This window comes from Gossypium hirsutum, chromosome A13 (genome assembly GCF_007990345.1).
Source record: "Gossypium hirsutum isolate 1008001.06 chromosome A13, Gossypium_hirsutum_v2.1, whole genome shotgun sequence".
Lineage (NCBI taxonomy): Eukaryota > Viridiplantae > Streptophyta > Magnoliopsida > Malvales > Malvaceae > Gossypium > Gossypium hirsutum.
Window position 1 is genome coordinate 90637498 of NC_053436.1, and position 22622 is coordinate 90660119.

A 22622-nucleotide genomic window follows, 5' to 3' on the forward strand; every position below is an offset into this window, starting at 1 on the left:
AAAACAAAACCAATAAGACGCAAAAAGGAGTTAATCGCAATGCAGCGCGATTGGGAAAGGCCTGCTGCACAAATAATCCATTTTAGGCGCAAAAGGGTGGATCAGGGTCTCCAAGCGGGTTGACGTGCGGACCCCCTTCTCTGAAACGGATCTGTTTCAACAACAGGTCATTAAAGACCATTCTTTCCCAATTCCTTCCCCAAAACGCAACCCCACTTTTGGCCGAAAATTACAGCCTAGAAATTAAATTTCTAGGGTTTCTTTTCTAGCAGCCGAATCACCGTTATTTTGGTGATCAACAGCATGCAAATAGCACCCGTCCTCCCAGTTGAAGGCGCTCGAACATGCTTAAAAAGGATTTAGTGAGTATATCTTTCTCCTCTTCTTCTTTGTTTGAATGGAGTACTCAAATCTCATGTTATTTTTTAAAGATAAAAAATGAAAATAGATCCGTAGAGTAAATAAACTTCCATTGTTACTTGACCTCTCGCCCTTATATCCGCATAGCAGAACTATTTAGGGCTTTCATCGGCCTTAAGTCGCATAAAAAAAGATGAGCAAACTAAGAAGAAAATAAAGGAAAAAAAATCAGAAGAGAAAAAGAAAAATATAAAATCACCTCTGTTAATTTTATTGCTTTTGTTCTATGCTGTATGCTTAGTATGCGTCTACTGTGCGTGTAAAAAATCAAGGTACAAATAATGGCTTTTTATAGCCAAATTTACATAATAAATGAAAAATAAAAAATATATTTTCCCTCTGTCATTTGGCTGTATATTCTGTTGCTGCTTCTTCTCGTATATTCTTTTGTAGGTATGGAGAAACGGTCGTACGGAAAAAACCGCTCGTGAAAGTCGTGCGTGAGTTCGATTGCAGCACTGGTGTGTTCTAGAAGCCCTTAGGTTTCTGGCATTTTCAAACAGTTGGGCCTTTTGGGCCATTTGTGAATTGGGCTACAGGACTGTGTAGTTTGGGTGTCTGTTTAATTGGGTCAAATTATATGTAGTTGGGTTAAGGAACTTTGGGTACTTGTTTAGGCTAGTATTTTTGTTTGGGCTAAATAAATTGTAAATGGACTTTAAATCCATAAACACTTTAATTTAATATTTAATTATATTTTTTTTGTGTTTGGATTTTTTTACCTTTTTTAGTTTTCATCAGCCCGGGCAAATTGGGCGTATTACAGTGTGACTTAAATTCCTAGAAAGTAATGGAGATCACCCATATTTTTAATAGAGAACTCCTCATTCAACTGTTGAACACAACCATTTATACATGTAGGATCACTGTCAGTAATGATAATATCATCTACATATACCAAAACATAAAGACTGAAGGAAGATGTGACTTTGACAAATAAAGACAAATCAACTTTAGAGAGAAGGAACCCAGCAGTAATAAGAAATGACTTTAACTTGTCAAACCAAGCCCGCGGAGCTTGACACAGTCCATACAAAGCCTTCTTTAGACGACACATACCCTGGAGGTTGCTGCATAAGCACTTCATCAGTAAGATCCCCATTTAAAAAGGCATTATTTACATCCACCTGACAAAGCTGCCAACCTTTGGAAACAACAATAGATAACATTATTCGAACAGTAGCAGGTTTTATCACCGGACTAAATGTTTCCCTAAAATCACATCTAGAAACCTGTGAGCACCCTTTAGCTACTAACCGAGCTTTACATCTTGCTACTGTACCTTTAGGATTTTTCTTTACTTTAAAAAGCCACTAACATCCTATTACTCTGCGATTCTTAAGAAAAGGAACAAGTTTTCAGGTAGAATTATTAATGAAAGCATCATATTTAGCTTGAGCAGCATTACGCCATTCAGGAGTAGAAAATGCTTCTTCAATCGAGAGAGGTTCAATAGCTTCAACAGTCATAGCCTTGGGCTTAAAAATACCAGCCTTTGATCGTGTAACCATTGGATGAGTATTTGTTAGACTTGTAGAAGGAGCTGCACTTCTAGAAGAAGCAATAGAAGAATTGTCATTCGAACAAAATGAAGCTCAAGGGTGGAACCTACTGTATTCCGAGAATTGAGAGAATGAAAGGGACAAGACCCAAGATGTGTTGATATCTCAAGAGTTTGGGCAGAGGAAGATTCTAGAGGTCGAGAAAAAATAGGCTTGACAAGAGGAACGGATGTTGAAAAAAGAGATTAAACAGAAGATGAGAATCCGCTAGCGTCTTTCAGAGGAAACAAAAACCTATGTTCATCAAAAACAACATGATGAGAAATGATGATTTTACCATCCGATGTGAGACACTGATATCCTTTATCTTGAGAACTATACCCCAAAAATGTACAAGGTTGAGATCGAAAATCTAACTTGTGACGCGGAAACGGACGTAGACACGAAAAGCAACAGCACCCAAAGACGCGTAAATGATTATATGTAGAATTGTGGCCATACAGCACCTTGAATGGAGATTGTCCTTTAAGAACCAAGGTAAGAAGGCAATTGATGAAATGCACAGCACAACAAAACGCATACCCCCAATAATCTATAAGAAGATTTGCTTGAGTCAAAAGCGTGATACCCAAGTCAACAATATGTTAGTGTTTACGCTCAGCCACCCCGTTTTGTTCTGACGTATGTGGACATGATAAGCAATGAATTATCCTTTGAACTGCTAGCACAGATGTGAAGGCGCGAAACTCTCCTCCCCAATCACTTTGAAAATGTTTAATAGTTTTCTCAAACTGAGTTTTGATTAATTTATGAAATTGAACAAAGCAATCAATTGCCTGAGACTTTTGACGGATAAAATATATCTAGGTAAAGCGAGTACACATGTCAATAAACGAAACATAATACCAGTTGTAGCCACAAACAACAGATGCTGGTCCCCATAAATCGGAGACCGCCAAGGCAAAAGGTTTATTATATTCAGTATTAGAAAGTTAAAAAGGGATTTTATGTGACTTCCTTTTTTGACATGCAGTACAAATAGTATTAAAGCAACCTTTATTGAAAGAAATATTACACTTTTCTAAAACATTCTTAACAATAGAAGCAGATAGACGTTTGTGCCAGAGAGTAAAATTGTCACTACTATTGTTCTGAGTCGGAGGCCCACTATTAGCAGTAGAAGGAACCATATGATACGAAGCAGGCACCGTGGGCGAAGAGAAGTGATATAGTCCATCACGAATGTTGCCTTTCAGTAATATTTCCTGAGTCTGGGTTTCCTTGACAATATAATAAGTCGGATAAAATTCAAAAAAGACATCATCGTCAGTGGCAAACTGGGACACAGACATGAGATTTTTTTTGTATGGTTGGTACACACAAAACGTTAGATAAATGAAACAATTTATGTTGAGTAGGTAATACTGAATTCTCAACAGATAAAATCTTAGTCGGAGTGCCATCACCCATTAAAAGAGAAGAGTTACCTGAATAAGGTGTTGAACCATTCAGTGCAGACGCGTCACGACATATATGGTGAGTCGCCTTAGAATCAAGATACCATGAAGCAGTACCAACCAATAGAAGAACATAAGAATCAGAACCAGCAAAGTTGGACCCAGACTGAGTGACATTCATATTAGACCCTGAAGTGTTGGATACATCAGAAGCATGTATATCAGGTATGCGTGGGAGACCAATGCATGGATCGAAGGCAGTGTAAACCCGAGCCCTTGGTTTGGTTCGCCAAAGAATAGATGGACCAGCCTCATTATAGTCACCAGTACCAAAAGGCCCAAATTCGCGGCCAGGCCCATAAAAGGGAGCAAAATCGACATGATTGGATTGAGGCCAAGTAGGAATAGAATTGTCATGTGGCCCAAAAAAACCTTGGGCAGATCCAGCATTTGGACCTAGACCAGACCGGCCACGCACGAGTAGCCCATTAGCGTTAGCACCCGCATGTGGTCTTTCTGAAGCTTTGCCAAATTCAAAAGAAAATGTGAACTCCCTATGGGCCCCACGAAAGCCACCTGTTCCATCATCACAACCAACAAATGGGTTAGAAACCTTATTAGACCTTTGAGACCATTCGGCGCAGCATAAGGCCACCAATTTTCACGAGAAAGATGTCCTAGTGATGTAGTCGAAGGAGGCCCTGCGAAAGGACCAGAGAACAGGCCAAGGGCAGGCGATAGAACGGAGAAGCCACTAGCGACGAAGCTCGAACCAGTGCGATCCACCTGTGGTGGCCCGGCAGAGTCCCGATTATACCTATAATAGCATCTTTGAGCAACATTGCCAAACTACCCATAAATTTGGCACTGTACGCGAAATCGGAATCCACGCCCGCAACCTCCAGACGGTGGGCGACCACCACACATCTGATCACCAAACTGCGACGGGCCAAACTCTAGTAGATTAGTATGAAGAGAAACTTCGTGAATCGCACAGATCTGGCGATTTTCATACTCAAGTAACACGTCAATGAGACGTTGTAACGGCAGCGGTTCCGACAAGAAAGAAGCCAAGGTGATAACAGCATCAAAATCCAAAGGTAAGCCTGCAAGAATTATTTTGACCTTCTCTGCCTCTGAGATCCGTGAGCCAGAGGCCTCAATCAAGGCACACGTGGTTTGGAATTTTGCAACATAGCCCTTAATCGAGAGAGTACCTTTCTTACAAGAATAAAGGTCATGACGAAGACAAGAGAGCTTCGAGCCGGTCATCGCTGTGAAGAGGCAAATAACTGTGTTCCACACGTCGCAGGCCAAACAAGCCTCTGTAAAAAAACGTTAATAACGGAAGAGAAATAGTTAAAAGGAGCCAGGAAGCTAATAACTTGTCTTGTTGAAAGAACGCCAAAGCATCTGGATTCGGCACTAGAGACCCTTCCGGAGACGTTAGAAAGCATGGCGGAATAGGTATAGTACCGTCCAAAAATCCAGCTAACTCATATCCTTCAATGATAAGTCTAATATGCTGTTTCCATTGAATGAAATTGTTATCATCTAATTTTACCGTTTCATGGCGAGGAAACAAATAAATGAGCCGAGCACTGGTAAAAGCCTGAGAGCCAGACTCGACAGAAACAGATTCAGCAGAGGCCGTGGTGTTCATGGAAAAGAGCTTGAAGCAGATCGCAACACCTTTAACGTGGAGTAGGTCCCAGCACCGCTAGGCGAATGATACCATGTTGGGATCTCAGGTATAAAGAAACTAAGCTAAACTAAATATTAAAAAATAGAGATTAAAGAATTTGAGAAACTAAACTATATTATTTCTTGCATACTCTTGAATAGTACATGTGAGATATATATAGAAGAATGAACTAACTGTTATCTAACAACTGCTACTAACATCCTAACAGCTTGAATTCACCGGGCTAACAAACTAACAGTTTAGAATAGCAGAGTATTCTCTATACTCTAACACACTTCAACACCCAAAAAGTAATGTAAGTCACCAATATCTTTTAGAGAAAAGTGTGTAGAGAACTGTTGAATAAAATGATGTACAGCTTGATAAGTGTTTCCAATAACAACGATATCATTAACATAAACAAAAATATAAAGAATAACTCATTTAGTGTTGAATATGAACAAGGATGTGTCTACAATAGAGTTTTGAAAACTTGAAGTAAGCAGGAATTTGCATAATTCATGATACCAGGCAGGCGAACCTTGTTTGAGTCCATAGATAGCCTTGTGAAGCTTGCAAACATGGTTAGGATTATCACGATCAATGAAGCCCGGAGGTTGAGATATAAAGACATCTTCTGAAAATGTGCCTTGAAGAAAGGCATTATTGACATCTAGTTGATGAAGTGACTAGCCTTTACTTAAGGCAAGACTAAGAACCAAATGCATTGTGGTTGGTTTGAAGACTAGTTTAAATATTTCAGGAAAATCGATCCCTGGACATTGATGAATACCTTTTGGAACTAGACAGCATTTTGTACTTGTCAACAGAACCATTAGGTAAATATATTTTTATTAATTTTTTAACAGTAAAATAGGTTTTTTTGAACGGATCGGGTTATCTCAAAAAGGGCTTGGGCATGAAAATTGGAACCAGGCCTTGGCCTAACCTGGCTCGGCCCATTAACAACTTGAGTTTATAGCTATTTTGTTTAGAATAATTTTTGGGGAATTATTGAAGGGATAAAAATAATTTCAAATTTGTGAAATAATTTTGTAAATCGCATGAAATGTTATCATGCAGAGAAACAAAATTGGGTTTATAAAGGAAGAAAATCAAGTGGAAGAAAAAGAAAGAAAGAAATGAAGAGGATATTTAAAGAGAAAAAATATAAAATTTATATTGGATGGGTGAAATATAATGAAGTTAAGTTTAGATAAAAAGCAATAAATTAATCAATGGTGTTGAGTTTAAGTTACGGGGAAGGGATATATGAAAAACAATTATTTTTACTTATTAAAACATTATAGAAGTAAACTTGAAATTTCAATTACTTAATACTTAAATTCTAGACACAAATAATTTTCTTTTAATTAATTTAGTAAAGTATATGAATTTTAGAATAGGGCAATGTTTATTGCTCCACGTTGGACAGAATTTGTGAAAGGATTTATTTTGAAAATGTGGTAACTATTCCTTCCATGTTCATGTGTTGGAAGTTGGTGAAGATCCATGGATAAACCAAGACGAAGATGAAGAGTTAAAAGGTTCATGGATAAGACCTTTGAAGATGAAGAGTTGATGAGAAACCAGGACGATCTTTTAATGAAGTAAGTCGGTGGAAATGTGGAGGCTTGCATGGTTCTCGAAAAGCGAGTCTTACGTATCTAAAACAATGTGCGACAGCTTGGGTAATTTGCATGCCGTATCTGGGAAATTAATGCATTACAGAGGTCATAAAGCTACTAAATATATAGAAATTTGATGCATTAATTGATTGATCAAAAGAAACAAAACGATTTATCCACTTCCCTTTCAAAATTGCCAAACAACTTTTCAACCACAATATGTAAACAAAATAAAATAAAATGGTAAAAAAGGAAACCAATAATATGTAGCCTTATCATCTTGTGCTTGGCAAAATGATGTTCTAATTTTTTATCATTTGCTCTAACACGACCTTTTACCTTTTGTGTTACAAATGAAAAAGAAAAAAAAAATTATAGTATTACAAAATAAGTATATTAATTTTTGTTAAAGTGATGTTCAGTTAGTGTGTTTGATTAATCATGCATGGAGAGGGGGGGCATGGAATTGTCCTGAGAGGCACAAAGTGAGAAAATCTCTTCTAATGATCCGTTCATGTAGTCCTTGCACTTGTCATACATCATGTATTCGTCAATTATCTCCGCCTTGGAGGCCTTTGTCTCTGATATAATATTTATCTGTGGGAAGTCCTCTAGCTCTAATGGTGGATATGGAGCTTGATAATGGAGATTGGTGTAGCTTGGAATCTGCATTTCATTCATTCATAAATACACATGTGAATCAGATGAATTATCTAGAAAGGAGTAAAATGTTGAGTATTTTTATGAAGTGATTCAACTCCAAACTGAAAAGAGTTTGAAAGGTCCAAAGTAGATAAGTTGATAAGGAAAAAAGAAAAAAGAAGTGGTTTTTGAATGGGAAAATTGTGCAAATTCTGACTAAGAGTCATCGAGGTTGGTGACAATGGGGGGTGTGGAAAATGAGGGAGAAAGATGGATGGGTCAGTCAAAAGAAGTTATGGAAGAGAGTGAAGAAAAGCCATGGATTTGAGTTTGAGAGCTTTTGGAAAAGAGAGAGTTTGATTTGGTCCCAACTTTTGTGCTAGTTTAAGATGAAAAGCCAACTCAAAGTGGGTGTTTGGTGGGCCATTTCCAACCCACATTTCATCAGCTCATTGTACTTTCAAGTGTTGGGATGGGGAAGACTGACTGAGTGATTTTGAAGCCTTTGGTGATTGATAAAAGCACCCAATAAAGCAGAATGTTGCTGTGAAAAATCCAGCGTTAGGCAAAGTAGATAATCATGTCTTCAACATTAAAAAAAAAAAAGAAATCGTATAAAGCAGATTTATTATTATTATTATTATTATTATTATAAAGAATCATAGGATGGCCCATTCCTATGCCCTAAGGCATGCACATTCCACATCATACACACATGTAATACCGTACCTGAAATAGATCGGAGGAAAAATCAGGGCCGAGTGAAGACAAATTAGCCGAACTATTGGCTTCATCGGAGGTAAATGGAGGTTGATATTCATCGGCCATGCCAGTTTCATTGGGGGTCCCTTGAGTGACATCCGAGGAAGAAGTATTGAAATTCTCATCTTCAACTTCAGCTTCTCTCCCTCTTGAGATTTCATCACCAAATGATTGATTATTCTCAACAGCAGCTCCTTTTGTTTTAGGGATTTGAATGTTTTTCTTGAAGATGCGACATAAAGAATAAGAGTCCTGCTCAATTTGCAACATCAAGTAAAATATACAGATATGTAGAAAATTAAACAGTAAAATGCAGAAGTGTTTAAAAGAATATTAGAAAGAGGTAAAAAGAAGGAATAAATTAAAAGAAAGGAAGATCACCAGCTATACATACCTATAAAGTGTGCAAGATTAAAACCAAAGACTCTTTCAAAAGAAACCGAAATTGGAAATCATAAATATTAATATAAATTACTAGCTTATGGACTTTTTTACTGTTCACCATAAATAACATTTAGTAATTTGATATTCACTCAAGAAATTATATTTCAGGAATTATTTTCCCTAATACAAAGACATGTTTGATAATGATTTTGCATAAAACAAAATTCATGCATCTTCTCTAAACCCTACTTATAATTATTAGTTTATTAATAATTTTATTTTGTTTTAACAAAAGTGAAAAAGACCTTGAAATCAAATTTACTTTGACAAGTTCAGATCTACTTTTATAACCAAATTAGTGAACTAAAACCCTAGTGAAGAATACTAATGTTATACAAGATGAACATGAAACAATAGTATAATAAGAATAAATTAACATAAACACAAGTCGAATATGATATATGGATTGTAGTAGTAAGGTACCTTTAGACTGGAAGGAGCTGTGGGAGAAGCGGAGTGAAGTAAGCGATATTCATGCATAACCCAATTAGTTCTGATGCCGTGGGGAGCCCTACCTCTATAATAAACCAAAGTCTTCTTCATACCCACCACCGCTTTCGACGTCTGCACCGCCCTATCCTTGCCAGTGGCTTTCCAGTAGCCGCCACGCGTTGCCCTGTTGGTTCTCGACCCATTCGGGTATTTCTTATCCCTGGGGCTGTAGAAGTACCATTCCATGTCTTTGCTGGGCAAAAACGACTTATCTGTTGGTTTAAAATCGATGTCAAGAGTTAGAAGGCAGCAAAAAGCACAGAAGCGGGTCATGAATGAATGAATGATTATAATAGAATACCTGGTAAATCCCAAGGCTCACATTTATAGAGATCAACCTCAGGGATAATCTCAAGCTCAATGGTGCGACCGCTGATTTTCCTATCCAGGTAGTAAGCGACAAGCTCTTCGTCAGTTGGGTGAAACCTGAAACCAGGAGGGAGAGTCATGGGAGCCATGGCACTTGTGTCTCAACACGGAATTTATTTTAGAATGTAATACAACAGAGCAGAACAGAACATGCACTATTTAACTAGCTTCTACCATGTTCAACTATATTTATATAGAGAGGCCACTGTTACAAATATAATTAATGGCAAAAAACAATTAGGCCTTAGATGTTGGCTTATATTACATGCTTGCCATTGAAGCTGGCAACAAAACATTTTCTTCACTATTTTAAGATCCTAGATTCACATTGTAATTATGGGACGTGATCTGAGGGGGCCAGACTTTAGTCCCTTGCATTTTTTCACTAACTTTAATATGCTTTACATAATCAGTTCAAAATATAGTAAGATTCGGAGAAAACGAGATTTATCTGTTTTTTTTTGTTTACATCAATTTCTTTTTTCTCTTTTAATTTTTTTTATAAATATAATTCCATTAACTAAAATGGGGTTGAAACAAAGAGAATATGATAAATCAGAAGTTAGGGTTTGGCAGATTCTGTGTGTAAGTGAGATGGTGAGAAAAGTGAAAAGAAAAGCCATTGGGGGAGGATATGAAGGATAAGAAGCTTCTGCTTTTGTCTGCTCACATACTAACAAAAATCAGGGTTCATCTCTAAAAAGGTAGGGTGGGCCACTAAGCCCTCCATATCTTACTACACGCAATACTAAACCTATACCCCTATGCCTACACCTATTATGTCTTGTATTTTAAGAATAGTTTTTAAAATACTTTTAATTTTGAAAAAATAAAATCACATTTTCATTTTTAAAATTCAATCCATATTTAACATTGTTAAAAGGTATTTGATACAAATCACCTTTTTTTCTTAATATTATTCACAAAGATTACCTAAATCCATCCTTTTATATTTCAATACATCCACTATCAAGTTAATCTCAACATCAACTCTTCCTTACATAGATTAGTATTTATTTTATCACATTCTTTTATATATTAAATAAATTTATTATATATTTTTCATATTATTATAATATGATATTTTAACTTAATGCATTCGATAAAATCACGGGTTATCATTAAAATTTATATAAAATATTTTTTAATAAAAAGAAAATGACATGGAGTAATAAAAATAAGAAATCTACCTTCAAAAAAAAATAAAATAAGAAATATGCATTCAATTAATGGGATAAGGTTTGTCCTAAAATAAAAATTAATATTTTAATTATAATAATACTATGTTAAATGTAATATCAAATTTGTGAATCATATAATAAAATTTTACATTCTAATCAAATGAACCAAACAATTTAATATAACATACCCAGTAATATGCTAATTAAGTAATCCTACATTCAACTAATAATGTAATATTATTACTTGTAGTAATCTTCCATCTCTTGAATCAAATGCCTCTTTAATATTTTTCATTAATATTTGTCATTAATACATTCATGTTTCAAGATTGGTAATTGGAATATCTGTTCTTTTTTTTTAAAGGGATAATTTAGTTGATTGAGTCTTAGCTTGATTGATATGAACATTGTTATCAATGTAGGCGGTGTGGGTTCTAGTATACTGAAGCGCATTTTCCTTCTATTTATGAGTTGGGGAAGAGTTATGGATAGTTTTAGACATTGTGTCAAAAATAGCAGATACGATCAAAAACCTATAAGGAGATTATTAAGAAAAAGGGATAATTTATGATAAAATAAAATTAACATAATATTTTCTCTATTAAGTGATAAGTAGCTATCTACCTACTTATCTTATTGAACTTTTATTTTTTGTGAAAAATTTTATATTAAGTAAAAAATAAAAATGATTATCAAATATTTTTAAAATATTAAATGTTAAAATTTTTATTTTCAATAAAATAAAAAAAATTAATGATTTATGAAACAAGTATAAAAAAATCCCACGTATTATAACTAAAATAATATCTATACATGAATGGTTAATATCCACATTAAATTTGCAACACATGAATAGTTATGAGTTTATTATATTTTTCTTGCTCAAATGAATTTATTATATTTAGACAATGTTGGTAGCTTTGATCCTTAGTATATTTTATGTATATTTTAAGCATTATAAATATGTTTAAAGTATTATATTATGGGATATAATATTTAAAATTATTTATAATTCTTCTCTAATTTTTAAATAAAATGATAAATATATTTAAACACACTTAAACTTATGTTCTTCTACACTAATAATAAAATCAATACTAATTATTATATGTTTATATATACTATTTCTTTCACTTTGTGTTGTATTTATTTAATATTGTATAATAATATTCATTTCTAAATTCTAAATTCTAAATTTTAAAATCTAATGGGGATTGTACAATTCTTTCCTTGTACTCTTGGCATATAATTAATTATTCCAAATACACAATGATTATCCTACCTAGTACGTACATGTATACCGACATTAATTTATGGACCTTATTATTATTAAAGCAATTGACAACTCATTAAAACTTTGAACTCTGCATTTAATAATCATATACTTTGTTAAAGGCTTATTAAATTTGGTTTTATCAACATGTGGCCTTATTTATATTATAAAAAGAAAAAAAGAAAAAAAAAAGAGAGAGACAAAACTAGACTCACTGTGCTTCATCTTTTGTTGATGACATTTTAATGATGAATGATTAGCACATCTTTGTTGGAAAAGTTGAGCACTCTTCAAATTTTGAAAAAAAAAATAAAAAATATATATATATATCATTGGAAAAGGAAAATACCTATGAAATGTACAATTAAAGATTTGATAAATCTCGATTTGGATTTTTTTTCCCTTTTTGCAATATTTTCGGTCATTATTTTTGAAAGCGTTGAACCAAAGAATTGAGAAAAAAATTCAAGTTTATATATAAATTATGAGTGTGACAAATTTTATTTATATTTATATATATACACAAATGCATAAAATAAATTGAAGTTTAAGCTAAAAGTGTGATAGAAATTAACCTTAAAATTATCTGATAAATCGAGATATGAGTTTTTAGATTTAATAAATAAACTTATAACCGTTAGATATAATAAAAATTAAATATAATATATATTACATCTCATATGAAGTTTAAAAACTTCATTAATAAGGTATAAAATAATTACTCTTTGTTATATGTATTTGTTCATTAAACTATTTAATTATAGATGAATGTATCAAGTAGTTGTTCAATTTCACGAATCACTAGATTTAATGTCTTTGTACCTAACAGCGCCAACACACACATATCTTTGATTATCAGAAGTGGAATGGATAATACAATATCCAAATTGGATCCTGATTAATGATGTCAGCAAATAATTTTATCACTTCAACTAAATTTATAATAGTATAATATTTTGGTTAAAATATACTTCAAGTCTTTATATTATTCTTATATTTAGAATTCAGTCCTTAATATTTTTTTTAAAGGAATTTTTCATATTTGAAGATGTATGTTCAATTGTTAACATCGTTAAAACTCTTTTATTAAATTTAACTTCATTACAACATCATTATTTCCGTTATATTGTTACAAATTAAGTGAGTATTTATGTATTTCAAAATATCACACCTATAAATTTATCAAAAAAGAATTAAAGAATTAAACCTAAATTTTTTGAAATATTAAAAAAAAATTTAACTTAAAATCACACTTCAACAAATTTATGGAGTTAAAGCATCCCAATCAAAATGGGTGAATTACATAGGTAATTATAATACCCCCAAAGATGAGTGTAAATGTAGAAAAAGTGGGCATTTCAGTTAATTACAGTTGCTACTTCACCCTAAAAAAGGAACAAAAGTCATGAGTAGCTGAGATTAATAATATTGTAATCTGATTCAAAGCTTTATGTCAGGGGTATTGATAAAGCGAACTTGTATTCTTCAAGAATAGCATGTATATTATATAACAATGGAAGAGTAAAGAATAACAACTAAAGCATACATTGCCACACCATTAATTAATTAATCCAACACATCAACAAATAATTTTTCAATTTTATTATATAATAATGTTTCCACCTCCAAACTATGCATGGAATTACGCTTTTAAGAATTTACACCATGATTTTTTCTCTTATCAAATCACTCCAAATTTACATGTATGTCACATCACTATTTAATTAATTTTTTAAAATTTAAAATAATTAAAAATTATAATTTTTATACTTTTTCAATAATTTTAATAATTTTTAAATTTTAAAAATAATTTTTATAAATTTTTTATCACATGACAATCAATGTGTATTCTACGTTAACAAAAGTTAAATGATTTTACAAAAAAAATATAAGTTTAAAAGTTAAAAAAACAAAAGATTAAATGAAGGGCTAAACTGAATTTTTTTATAAAATTTTGAAGATGAGATAAGTTATTATATATTAATATAATGATGTTTTGCTTTTCCTTGACGGTGGCGTATACCATGTGCCCCTCCTACCCTTCTACGTACATTCTAAGACTTGGATTATCAGGGACCTTTTTCTTCTTTTTATTGGATTTTATTTCCTAATAAATCCGGTGGAACAAAGACATTAGATCCTACATTTTTATTATTTAATTAATAATTAAAGATGATTAGTTGTTTTATGACTAAAAGGGGAAAGGGTTTTGAAGCTCTAAACTCCATGGATTCTTTCCAAAGTAGTCCAAAGGATCAACCAAGTCCAAGTTTCCGTCTTACTCATATCCTTATTAGTTAGCATTGATAAAAGAATAAAAATCTTAGCCCCCAAAAACCTACAAATTAGAAAATGATCACAATTTTTTAACGCACTCCAAAAGTACATAATTTTATTAATAACTTGAATGGTAAAAAATTCCATCTCTCTTTAATAATATTTCTACTTTAAATTTTGTGGATGGAGAAAACAACAATAAAAAAAGTTTTGCTCTTTGTTGAGGGATCAAATCCGGTTCCATTTCAAAATTAATTAAAACCCAATATAATTATTAAACACTAAAATTGTTTCCTACCAAGTTAAGTTCATGATTTTCAAAACCAAATCCACTGGAAAACTAGTTCAAAACAAGAGGCTAAGTCAATTGACCAATAAACTAGTACGAATTAAATGAGTCGAGCAAAACATCATTTTTCCTATTTTTATAAAATTTTAATAATTTTCTAATTAGATCGATGGAACTAATCAAAGTGATGAACCAATTATCTACCTAGTTTCACCACCAGAAAAGAATATTAACTACTACTTATGCTATTAACATCCAATTTAAGATTATAGAAAAAATAATTCACCCTTACTTCAAAAATAACTTCTTTTAAGGATATAAGTGTAAGAAAATTTGAAAAATTAGTCCACTAAAATTTATCAAAAACTGAAAGGTTTTTTAACATTAATTTTATTATAGATTTTTATAACTTCTATTTTTTTTAATACAAAATTTAGAACTACCCATAATTCCTCTTCAACTCTTAATTAGGAGGATAATGCCCTTCAATGTACTCGAATTCATAACCTCCTATACTAAAAATAATATTAATCAAACTAACACCCAATTTAATCAAAATGGATAGCATGAAAAGATAGATATTTTGTTATTTAAAAATTTTAATGTTAAAGGAGGAAAGACCACTTTTGCCATTCAAGACTTAAAGGGAGGTCCCCACCAGCCATCTGAATAAATAAAAATCTACCTGGCATGGTCACACTATGCTTTTTCTTTTGTATATATTAATTCTAGTGTATGCCATTCTTATTCACATTGCAATGCCAAGCAACTTTATCTTTACTGTGTTTTTTGTTCAATGTTGGTGCACTTTACATAAAATATCATTTTCATTTGAGTAACCGCTTTAATCATTACTGCTTTCTCTCAACCTCCTCCCATGGGTGAAAAATTTGTTAGCCCCCCCCTAGTGGACGGCTTTTTACTACTTTTCCCTTGCGGAAGGAATAATTTTCATTTGACATATGAAACAACAATGGTATACTAATTTTTGTAACGTTATATAATAACAAGCAGATAACAGAAACTAGAATGCAGTAAGGATGATTATGCTGATTGGTGAATTAAATGAATCTATTAATAAGTTCTCTCAACAAAGTTTTTATATTGAACTCTCAATTGCACCAACAAAATATTGTATCTGCTTTCTCAATTCATACTCTCTTATATAAACTTCCATTTTACTCTAAAAACTTCATCCCATATTTCACAATGCTAATCCATCTATCTTTTCCATCAATATCTTAAAAGGAAACTCTAAAACCATTGCATCACCGACTCTACATTATCTAGTTTCCTATTACATAAAAAAACTTATTTTTCTAGCATTAAAAAAAAAAGGAAATAAAAGGGTAGATAAGTACAAGTCAAAATACCAACTTAGATTGTTGTTTGTATGGTTGCAACATTGTGTATATCATATGGCCAACAACAGTGTTGCACTAACAATATGTCCTTATCATTTTTATTATTTTTTAAGAATTAATTGCATTATACATTCTTAAATTATACTTCTCATTTTAAATTGGTATTTGAACTTTTAAAATATTCTAATACCATCATCAAACTATCAATATTATAGCAATTAAGTCTTTTCATTATTAAAATTATTACTTAACCATTAAATAAGATTTTTGTTGATACATGGTATCAACGGTGGAGTTCCAAGAAGGAAGAAGAGTTTTGGTCCAGGAGAAGAGAGGAAGAAGATAATAAAGATGGGGTTTTTTCTCCCGTACGCCCCTCTCAAATGGAGTGTTTGAGGCTATTTAAACCATGTATATTTCAGGTCGGATCTTAGGTCAGCTTTTTATATATTTTCTTATAATTGTATAACAATTTGTCCTCCACCTTGTACAAGAAGAGGTATAAACTCTTTTGAGACAAACTTAGATGTGTGGAACATGTAATTGGGAGCTTACTACGTAAGTTTTAATACGAAACTTTATTGAGTAGGTTTCGTTGTTCGATGATGTGATATTGAAGTTAAAGGAATGATTTTAAAGAAACAAACCATGTTGTAGAACAATGCGAACTGTATTTCTTGTAAGTAAAAATTTGTTTTTCACCTTGTCGAAGAAATTAGCGAGCTTTAAAAGTGATAGTCGCGAGATTAAATCAAGTGAATTGTTGGAATATCAAAAATTGCAAACCTTAATAATATCACCTCTGAGCGTAAGTCAGCGAACTATTAGAAGTTGCGATCTTAAATCAATGAACTCAAATAATTGGAGGTTGCGATCTTAAATCAGCTAGCCTTAATAACATCATATGTGAACGTAGGTCAGTGAGCTGTTAGGAGTTGCGATATTAAATTAGCGAACTTAAATAATTGGAGGCTGCGATCTTAAATCAGCTAGCCTTAATAACATTAACTATGAATGGAGGTTAGCGAGCTGTTAGGAGTTGCGATCTTAAATCAGCGAACTCAAATAATTGGAGGTTGGGATCTTAAATCAATTAGCCTTAATAACATCAGCTGTGAACGTAGGTCATCAAGCAGTTAGGAGTTGCGATATTAAATCAGCGAACTCAAATAATTAGAGGTTGCGATCTTAAATCAGCTAGCCTTAATAATATCAACTGTGAACGTAGGTCATCAAGCTGATAAGAGTTGCGATCTTAAATCAGCGAACTAAAATAATTGAAGGTTGTGATCTTAAATCAACTAACCCTAATAACACCAGTTGCAAGGTCAGAAGCATACAAATATCAAATTAAATAACATACATGCTATAATTCCATATCATGAACCTATTCTCAATCTAATTTTGTGAATAACATGCAAACTACCCTGGATTTCATGGCAAAAGTATGTTATAAATTTGCTCTAAAAATTCAAGTGACAAATTTAAGTCAAATACTAATGAAATGCCAGAAGTAAAAAGAATAATACTATATTATGATGATTGTGAAATTCAATTTAAGACCCGTGGCAAATTAAACAATTGAAGACAACATTTATGTATTAGATAAAAAGAAAGATGATCATGAAGAGTAACACAAGCTTAAAATGATTGATACTGATAACCGCCACAGTGTCTATATTGGTAGTTTCTTAGCTGATGATTTGCATTAGAAAAAAATAATTGAAAGAAAACAAACATTATGTTAAATTTTGAAAAGGATATTTTGAGCAAATCTACTGCCCGACACTCGCACTCGAATTTGAATAACCACAGTATTCATGGTTATCAATTACAACATGTTATAAACTAGAAATATCTTATAATTATTTATTTCTTATTTCTAAATCCAATCCTCTTGTAATACAAATAAAAAAGTTCTAAACTATATGGTATGCAAACAATCATTGATTATGTTTATATGTTGGAGAAGAATCTCAATGACTTTATATTCCACAAAGGTAAATACTGTACAAAGGCTGTACAAGCCCAATTTGAGGGCCCAAACTAAACAAATACCCCAAACCCAATTACAAATGAAACCCTAGCCCAATACCTAACCCTAGCCCAATCAGCCTAATACCCAAAATCAAAAATAAGAAAAAACAAAACCCTAAACTAGCTGCTGCCGCCTCTGACCCCTGTCCCATCACCCCATGCCGGTCAGCCACCCACTTCACCGCCCAAGCTACACCTGCAAGCATTAAACAGAAAAGACAGAAGCAAGAAAAGATAATGTTGTATTCGGCTATATATAGCCAAACAGAATGTAAAGAAAGGGATTTTATTTTTTTTGGAATGAAAAAGTTTTAAAAAAATACAAAACAAAAAAACGAGAATAGTAGATAGAGCATAGACCGAGAATCAAACAAAAATATCAAAAACAAAATAAGGAAATTAGATCAAGAATCAGGTTACAAAGGTCTATTTATCTTATTTTTTTTCTTTTTTCTTTTTTCGAACTTGCTTGCATATATTATTTTTACTCTAATACAAACAATACATATATACATATTAGATAAATAAATAATAAATAATAATAAATGAGAGAAAAAAATTACCTCCAGGCAATTTCCGGCCACTGTGTACGGTGGCCGGCACGGCGGACTACATGACAGCGACCGGTCTGCTACTTGCCGGATTCTGGGTTGGCAGAAAGAAAAGGGAGAGAGGGTTGAAGGGCCTTTTTCAGTTTTTTTTTTTTATTTTGAAGGCTAAAATGAATTTTGTAACAAAAATTGGGCCTTGTATACACTCACAAAACGGTAGCGTTTTGGGTGGGTGGTTTAAGTGCCGAAACGGCACCGTTTGGTGCTAAATCCGTGTGACCCGAACCGCCTTTTACAGGATCCGAGTGTTTTCTTCCTTAAAAGGGATATTTACACGTTTGATCCCTCCCTTTTGTGTGGTTATTCAATTAGGCCATCTATGCCTTTCTTTGTTTTTAATTCGTCCCGGAAATTTGCACGTTATTGCAAATTAATCCACGTCTAAACGCAGCGTTGTGCGATTTGGTATATTTTCTGTTTTGATCCTCAATCATTTATGTGCATTTGTATTTTAATCCTTGGCTCAGTTTTTAATAGTTTGTTTTATTTAAAAATTATCCTTTCAATTTTGAATTTTTTTTCAATTAAGTTTAGTTTGTGGTTTATATTCTTTAGGATTTAATTAGTTATTTATTTATGCATATATACATATATATATATATATATATATTCTTTCTTTTGCTGTAGTTTTTTTATCCTATATTATTTAGTTAGTGATTTCTTTTATGCATATATTTTTATATATTATGTATACATTACGTATATACTTTTAATATTATCATATATTTATTTTTAATATATACATTTATGTAATATTATTAATAATTATTTTTTTCTTTACATTATTATCATTTCTAATATATATGTGTATCGTATATGCTCTTATACATATTACGTATGTATTGCTAGTATTATTAGTTATATGTTTTTATCCTATTTCATGTACATATTTTTATTACCTTTATTATCATCATTATTAGCATATGTTTTGTTATATGTATATAACTTTATTAAATATACGTATATATTTATATAATATTATTAATAATTGATTCTTAACATTATTATTTCTAATATGTATATGCTATGTAAATATTTCAATGTTATATTATGTACACATTTTTTATATACTACGCATATGTATCTTTTAATATTGTATTGTTATTATTATGTACATATATATTGCTTTTTTTGTACATATATTTTTTTTAATACCACATATATATTTCTTATTACTTCTATTATTACGTATGTATCTTAATACATATATGTATATATTGATATATCGTTATTATTATCGTTTTCGTTATCATTGTCATTTTATTTTGCCATTATTTATTTATTTATTTGCTTGCGTATTCGATTATTTCATTTTCCTCATGTATTTGTTTACGTTTACATGTTACTAAGCCTCGCTATTGTTTCATCTTTTATAATTGCTCATATTATTGTTTCTGACACTATTACACCTATCATTATGTTATTATACATATTAATACCCTAATTTGCTTTTATGTTTTACTATAAACCACTTTTTTTTACTCAATATATTAAAATAACTCTTTCATAAAAGCAATATCCTGTATTAGGTAATTCGAGATAATCGTGCCCTAACTTACCGGGTTCCGATTTTTCTCATTTAACCTAAATAACAGAATATTCTTTTAAATCAAAATACGAGTTTTGAAAAATGCTTATTCTCGGAGAAACGAGGTGTTATGCCCTAACTTACCGGGTATGACATTTTGTTACCTCGGAATAAGATTTTTGTTAACAGAGGCAATATTCGGCATTTGGAAATCCGAGATATCGTGCCCTAACTTATTGGGTTTCGATTTCTCTCGGTCATACTAAATAGTCAAATATCCTTTTAGAAAAGGGGGTCAAAATACATGAATTTCAAATATAGGCGAGCTCATTCTTAAAGTTCGAAATGTCGTATCCTAACTTACTGGACGTGACGTTTTATTACTTCGAGATGAGGGAGTCCTTAACATCCGTTTTAACTTATTCGATCATTTTTTAGCATTAATTCAAAGAGGGATCGTATTTTAAATTCTTTCAAGTTTTTAAATCTTCAGACACTAAGACACTAATTAATCAACTAGGTACCAATTTTGGGCGTATCAAGGGTGCTAATCCTTCTTCGTGTGTAACCGAATCCCGAACCTATTTTCTTGATTTGCGTGGACCAAAATCGTTTTTTAAATAAATCAAACCATTTACTAAAAACAACCACTTTTACGAGGTGACCCGATCACACCTCATCAAAAAAGATTGGTGGTGACTCCCGTTTTTTTAGTTTTCAAATCCAAGTCAATTCTCGTTTTTCCAAAAAATGGTTACGACAGCTTGGTGACTCCACTAGGGACCCAAATAAGAGAGTCAAGCCGCAAGTTGATTAACTTTTGTCTTTTTGTCAAAAATTAAAAATTTGGTTTTGAAATACGATCATTTCATTGCATTTCATTAGCTACTTTTAGTGGTTTATGATATAATACCTGCTGCGTTGGTTCGAGTCTTTAAATAGTTTTGCATATTGCATTGCATGACCGCTGTGGTCAAACTCTTTAAGTGGGAGTGAGAAACTACTCCTTCGTGAGGTTTTCACCTCCATGTAGGATAGTGGATCGCTTTTGGGATACATCCGTACCTATGTCTTCGTGAGATTTTCATCTCCGTGCAGCCATAGGAAAATGTATTCCCCTGAACTGAACTCGGTCTGTATGAACTTATAATGGGTGAAGATCGAGGAATCTGCTGGTTCAGGTACCTTTACTCTAGAACCAAACCCCATGTAGCGAGCCTTAAGAACCTACCCTAGGTAGAGCTATTCCGAAACCCTAGTGGTTACCTGAGCAAGTGCTATATTTATTATTCTTTGTTTGCTTTGAACTGCGTATGAAGTACTGACTTGCTTTGTTTTACTTTGATTGTATTTGCATGGCATTTTCATCACAAAAGGTGTTGATTCGCATTCGGTTCCTAAATAGATAGCTTATCATGGAAAAGGGGTTTTTTGATAAAGTAGAAAACAACGCGGCTGTCTGGATATGGGCTGAGACAACACAACAAGAGAAAGGTAACAGTCCTACCGAGGGGTACGTGTCAGAGTTGTGGGATTTTACTCAGATCAACGTAACTCAGAATAATCTCCAAGAGATGAAAGAAATTTAGGGTCAGTGGGATGACGAGGTCAAACAGCTATTCTACTGTTATTATGGTGATTTACCTTATCTGCTCGATGTCAAGGTAGATGAACATCTATTTTGAGCCCTTGCCTAATATTGGAATTCTGCTTACAGTTACTTCACTTTCGAGAAAGTAGATTTGGTACCTACTATATAAGAATACATGACCTTGCTCCATTGCCCGAAGATTCAGGTTGACAAAATTTATTCCAGACCTACCAACATCCCAGTATTTCCAAAAAAGCTAATGAACATCACAGGGATGAGCGAACAGTGGGTTACAACCTGGATCAAACAACAATGAGATTGTAAATGCATTCCTTGGAAGAACTTGAGGGATCTAATCTTAGCGCACCCTGACATGAAGAAAAGGGTAGATGTCTTTGCCCTGAGCATTTATGGACTGGTCATCTTCCCCAAAGCCTTGGGGCATGTAGACGAGGTGGTCTCCGATCTTTTTGACAGGCTTGGTAAAGGGACCACACCTGTACCTGCAATCTTGGCTGAAACTTTCAGATCATTGAATGCTTGTAGAAGAGCGGGTGAAGGGAGATTTATTGGATGTGCACAGCTCTTGTTGTCTTGGTTCCACAACCATTTTTGGAAAGTAGAAAAAGTCTCGTATCGTATCTTCTCTGAAAATTACTCTCCACTGAAAGAGTTAGTAGCTACACCGAGGCGAGATGATATTACAGAAGAAAATTGGATGACGGTTCTCCAAAATTTGCAAGAGGAAGACGTTGAATGGAGAGCCTCGTGGATGGTTCCTGATGAAATATTATACCGATGCAGAGATTTCGATTGGGTTCCCTTGTTAGGAGTATGAGGAGCCGTCGGGTGTGCTCATCTGCTTGCATTAAGACAGTACAGATCCAGACAGTTTACACCACCAACATACGGGTTAGCCTAGTGCGAGTTCGTGTTCACAGGGAATAATTACAAAAAAAAAGTTCGCGAGATATCAAATGCCTAGAACCAGACTCGTAGAATGAAAAAGTTTGCTGCCAATCCCATGACTACTCCTGAGTACGACCGATGGTGGAATCAGAGGATTAACGG

At 33.0% G+C, this 22622-nt stretch overlaps 1 protein-coding gene and 1 long non-coding RNA gene across 3 annotated transcripts; both read right to left on the reverse strand.

Moving 5' to 3' along the window:
• Positions 1 to 6852: 6852 nt before the first annotated feature.
• Positions 6853 to 10053, reverse strand: LOC121202829 (NAC domain-containing protein 86). Of its 2 annotated transcripts, none has more exons than XM_041085198.1 (4): positions 9333 to 9984; positions 8963 to 9243; positions 8063 to 8347; positions 6853 to 7357 (listed from the first exon to the last, which is right to left on the reverse strand). In XM_041085198.1, exons 1-4 carry the CDS (start codon positions 9487 to 9489, stop codon positions 7127 to 7129), a joined length of 954 nt encoding a protein of 317 aa, XP_040941132.1. In that variant the 5' UTR covers positions 9490 to 9984; the 3' UTR covers positions 6853 to 7126. The 2 variants fall into 2 exon arrangements, with proteins under 2 accessions (XP_040941132.1, XP_040941133.1); XM_041085199.1 differs by lacking the exon at positions 6853 to 7357 and adding an exon at positions 7637 to 7877 and having other exon boundaries at positions 9333 to 10053.
• A 7694-nt stretch (positions 10054 to 17747) lies between these two features.
• Positions 17748 to 18553, reverse strand: LOC107894827 (uncharacterized). Its single transcript, XR_001683273.2, has 2 exons — positions 18385 to 18553; positions 17748 to 18017 (listed from the first exon to the last, which is right to left on the reverse strand). It is a non-coding gene; the product is annotated as an uncharacterized lncRNA (long non-coding RNA).
• Positions 18554 to 22622: the final 4069 nt, after the last annotated feature.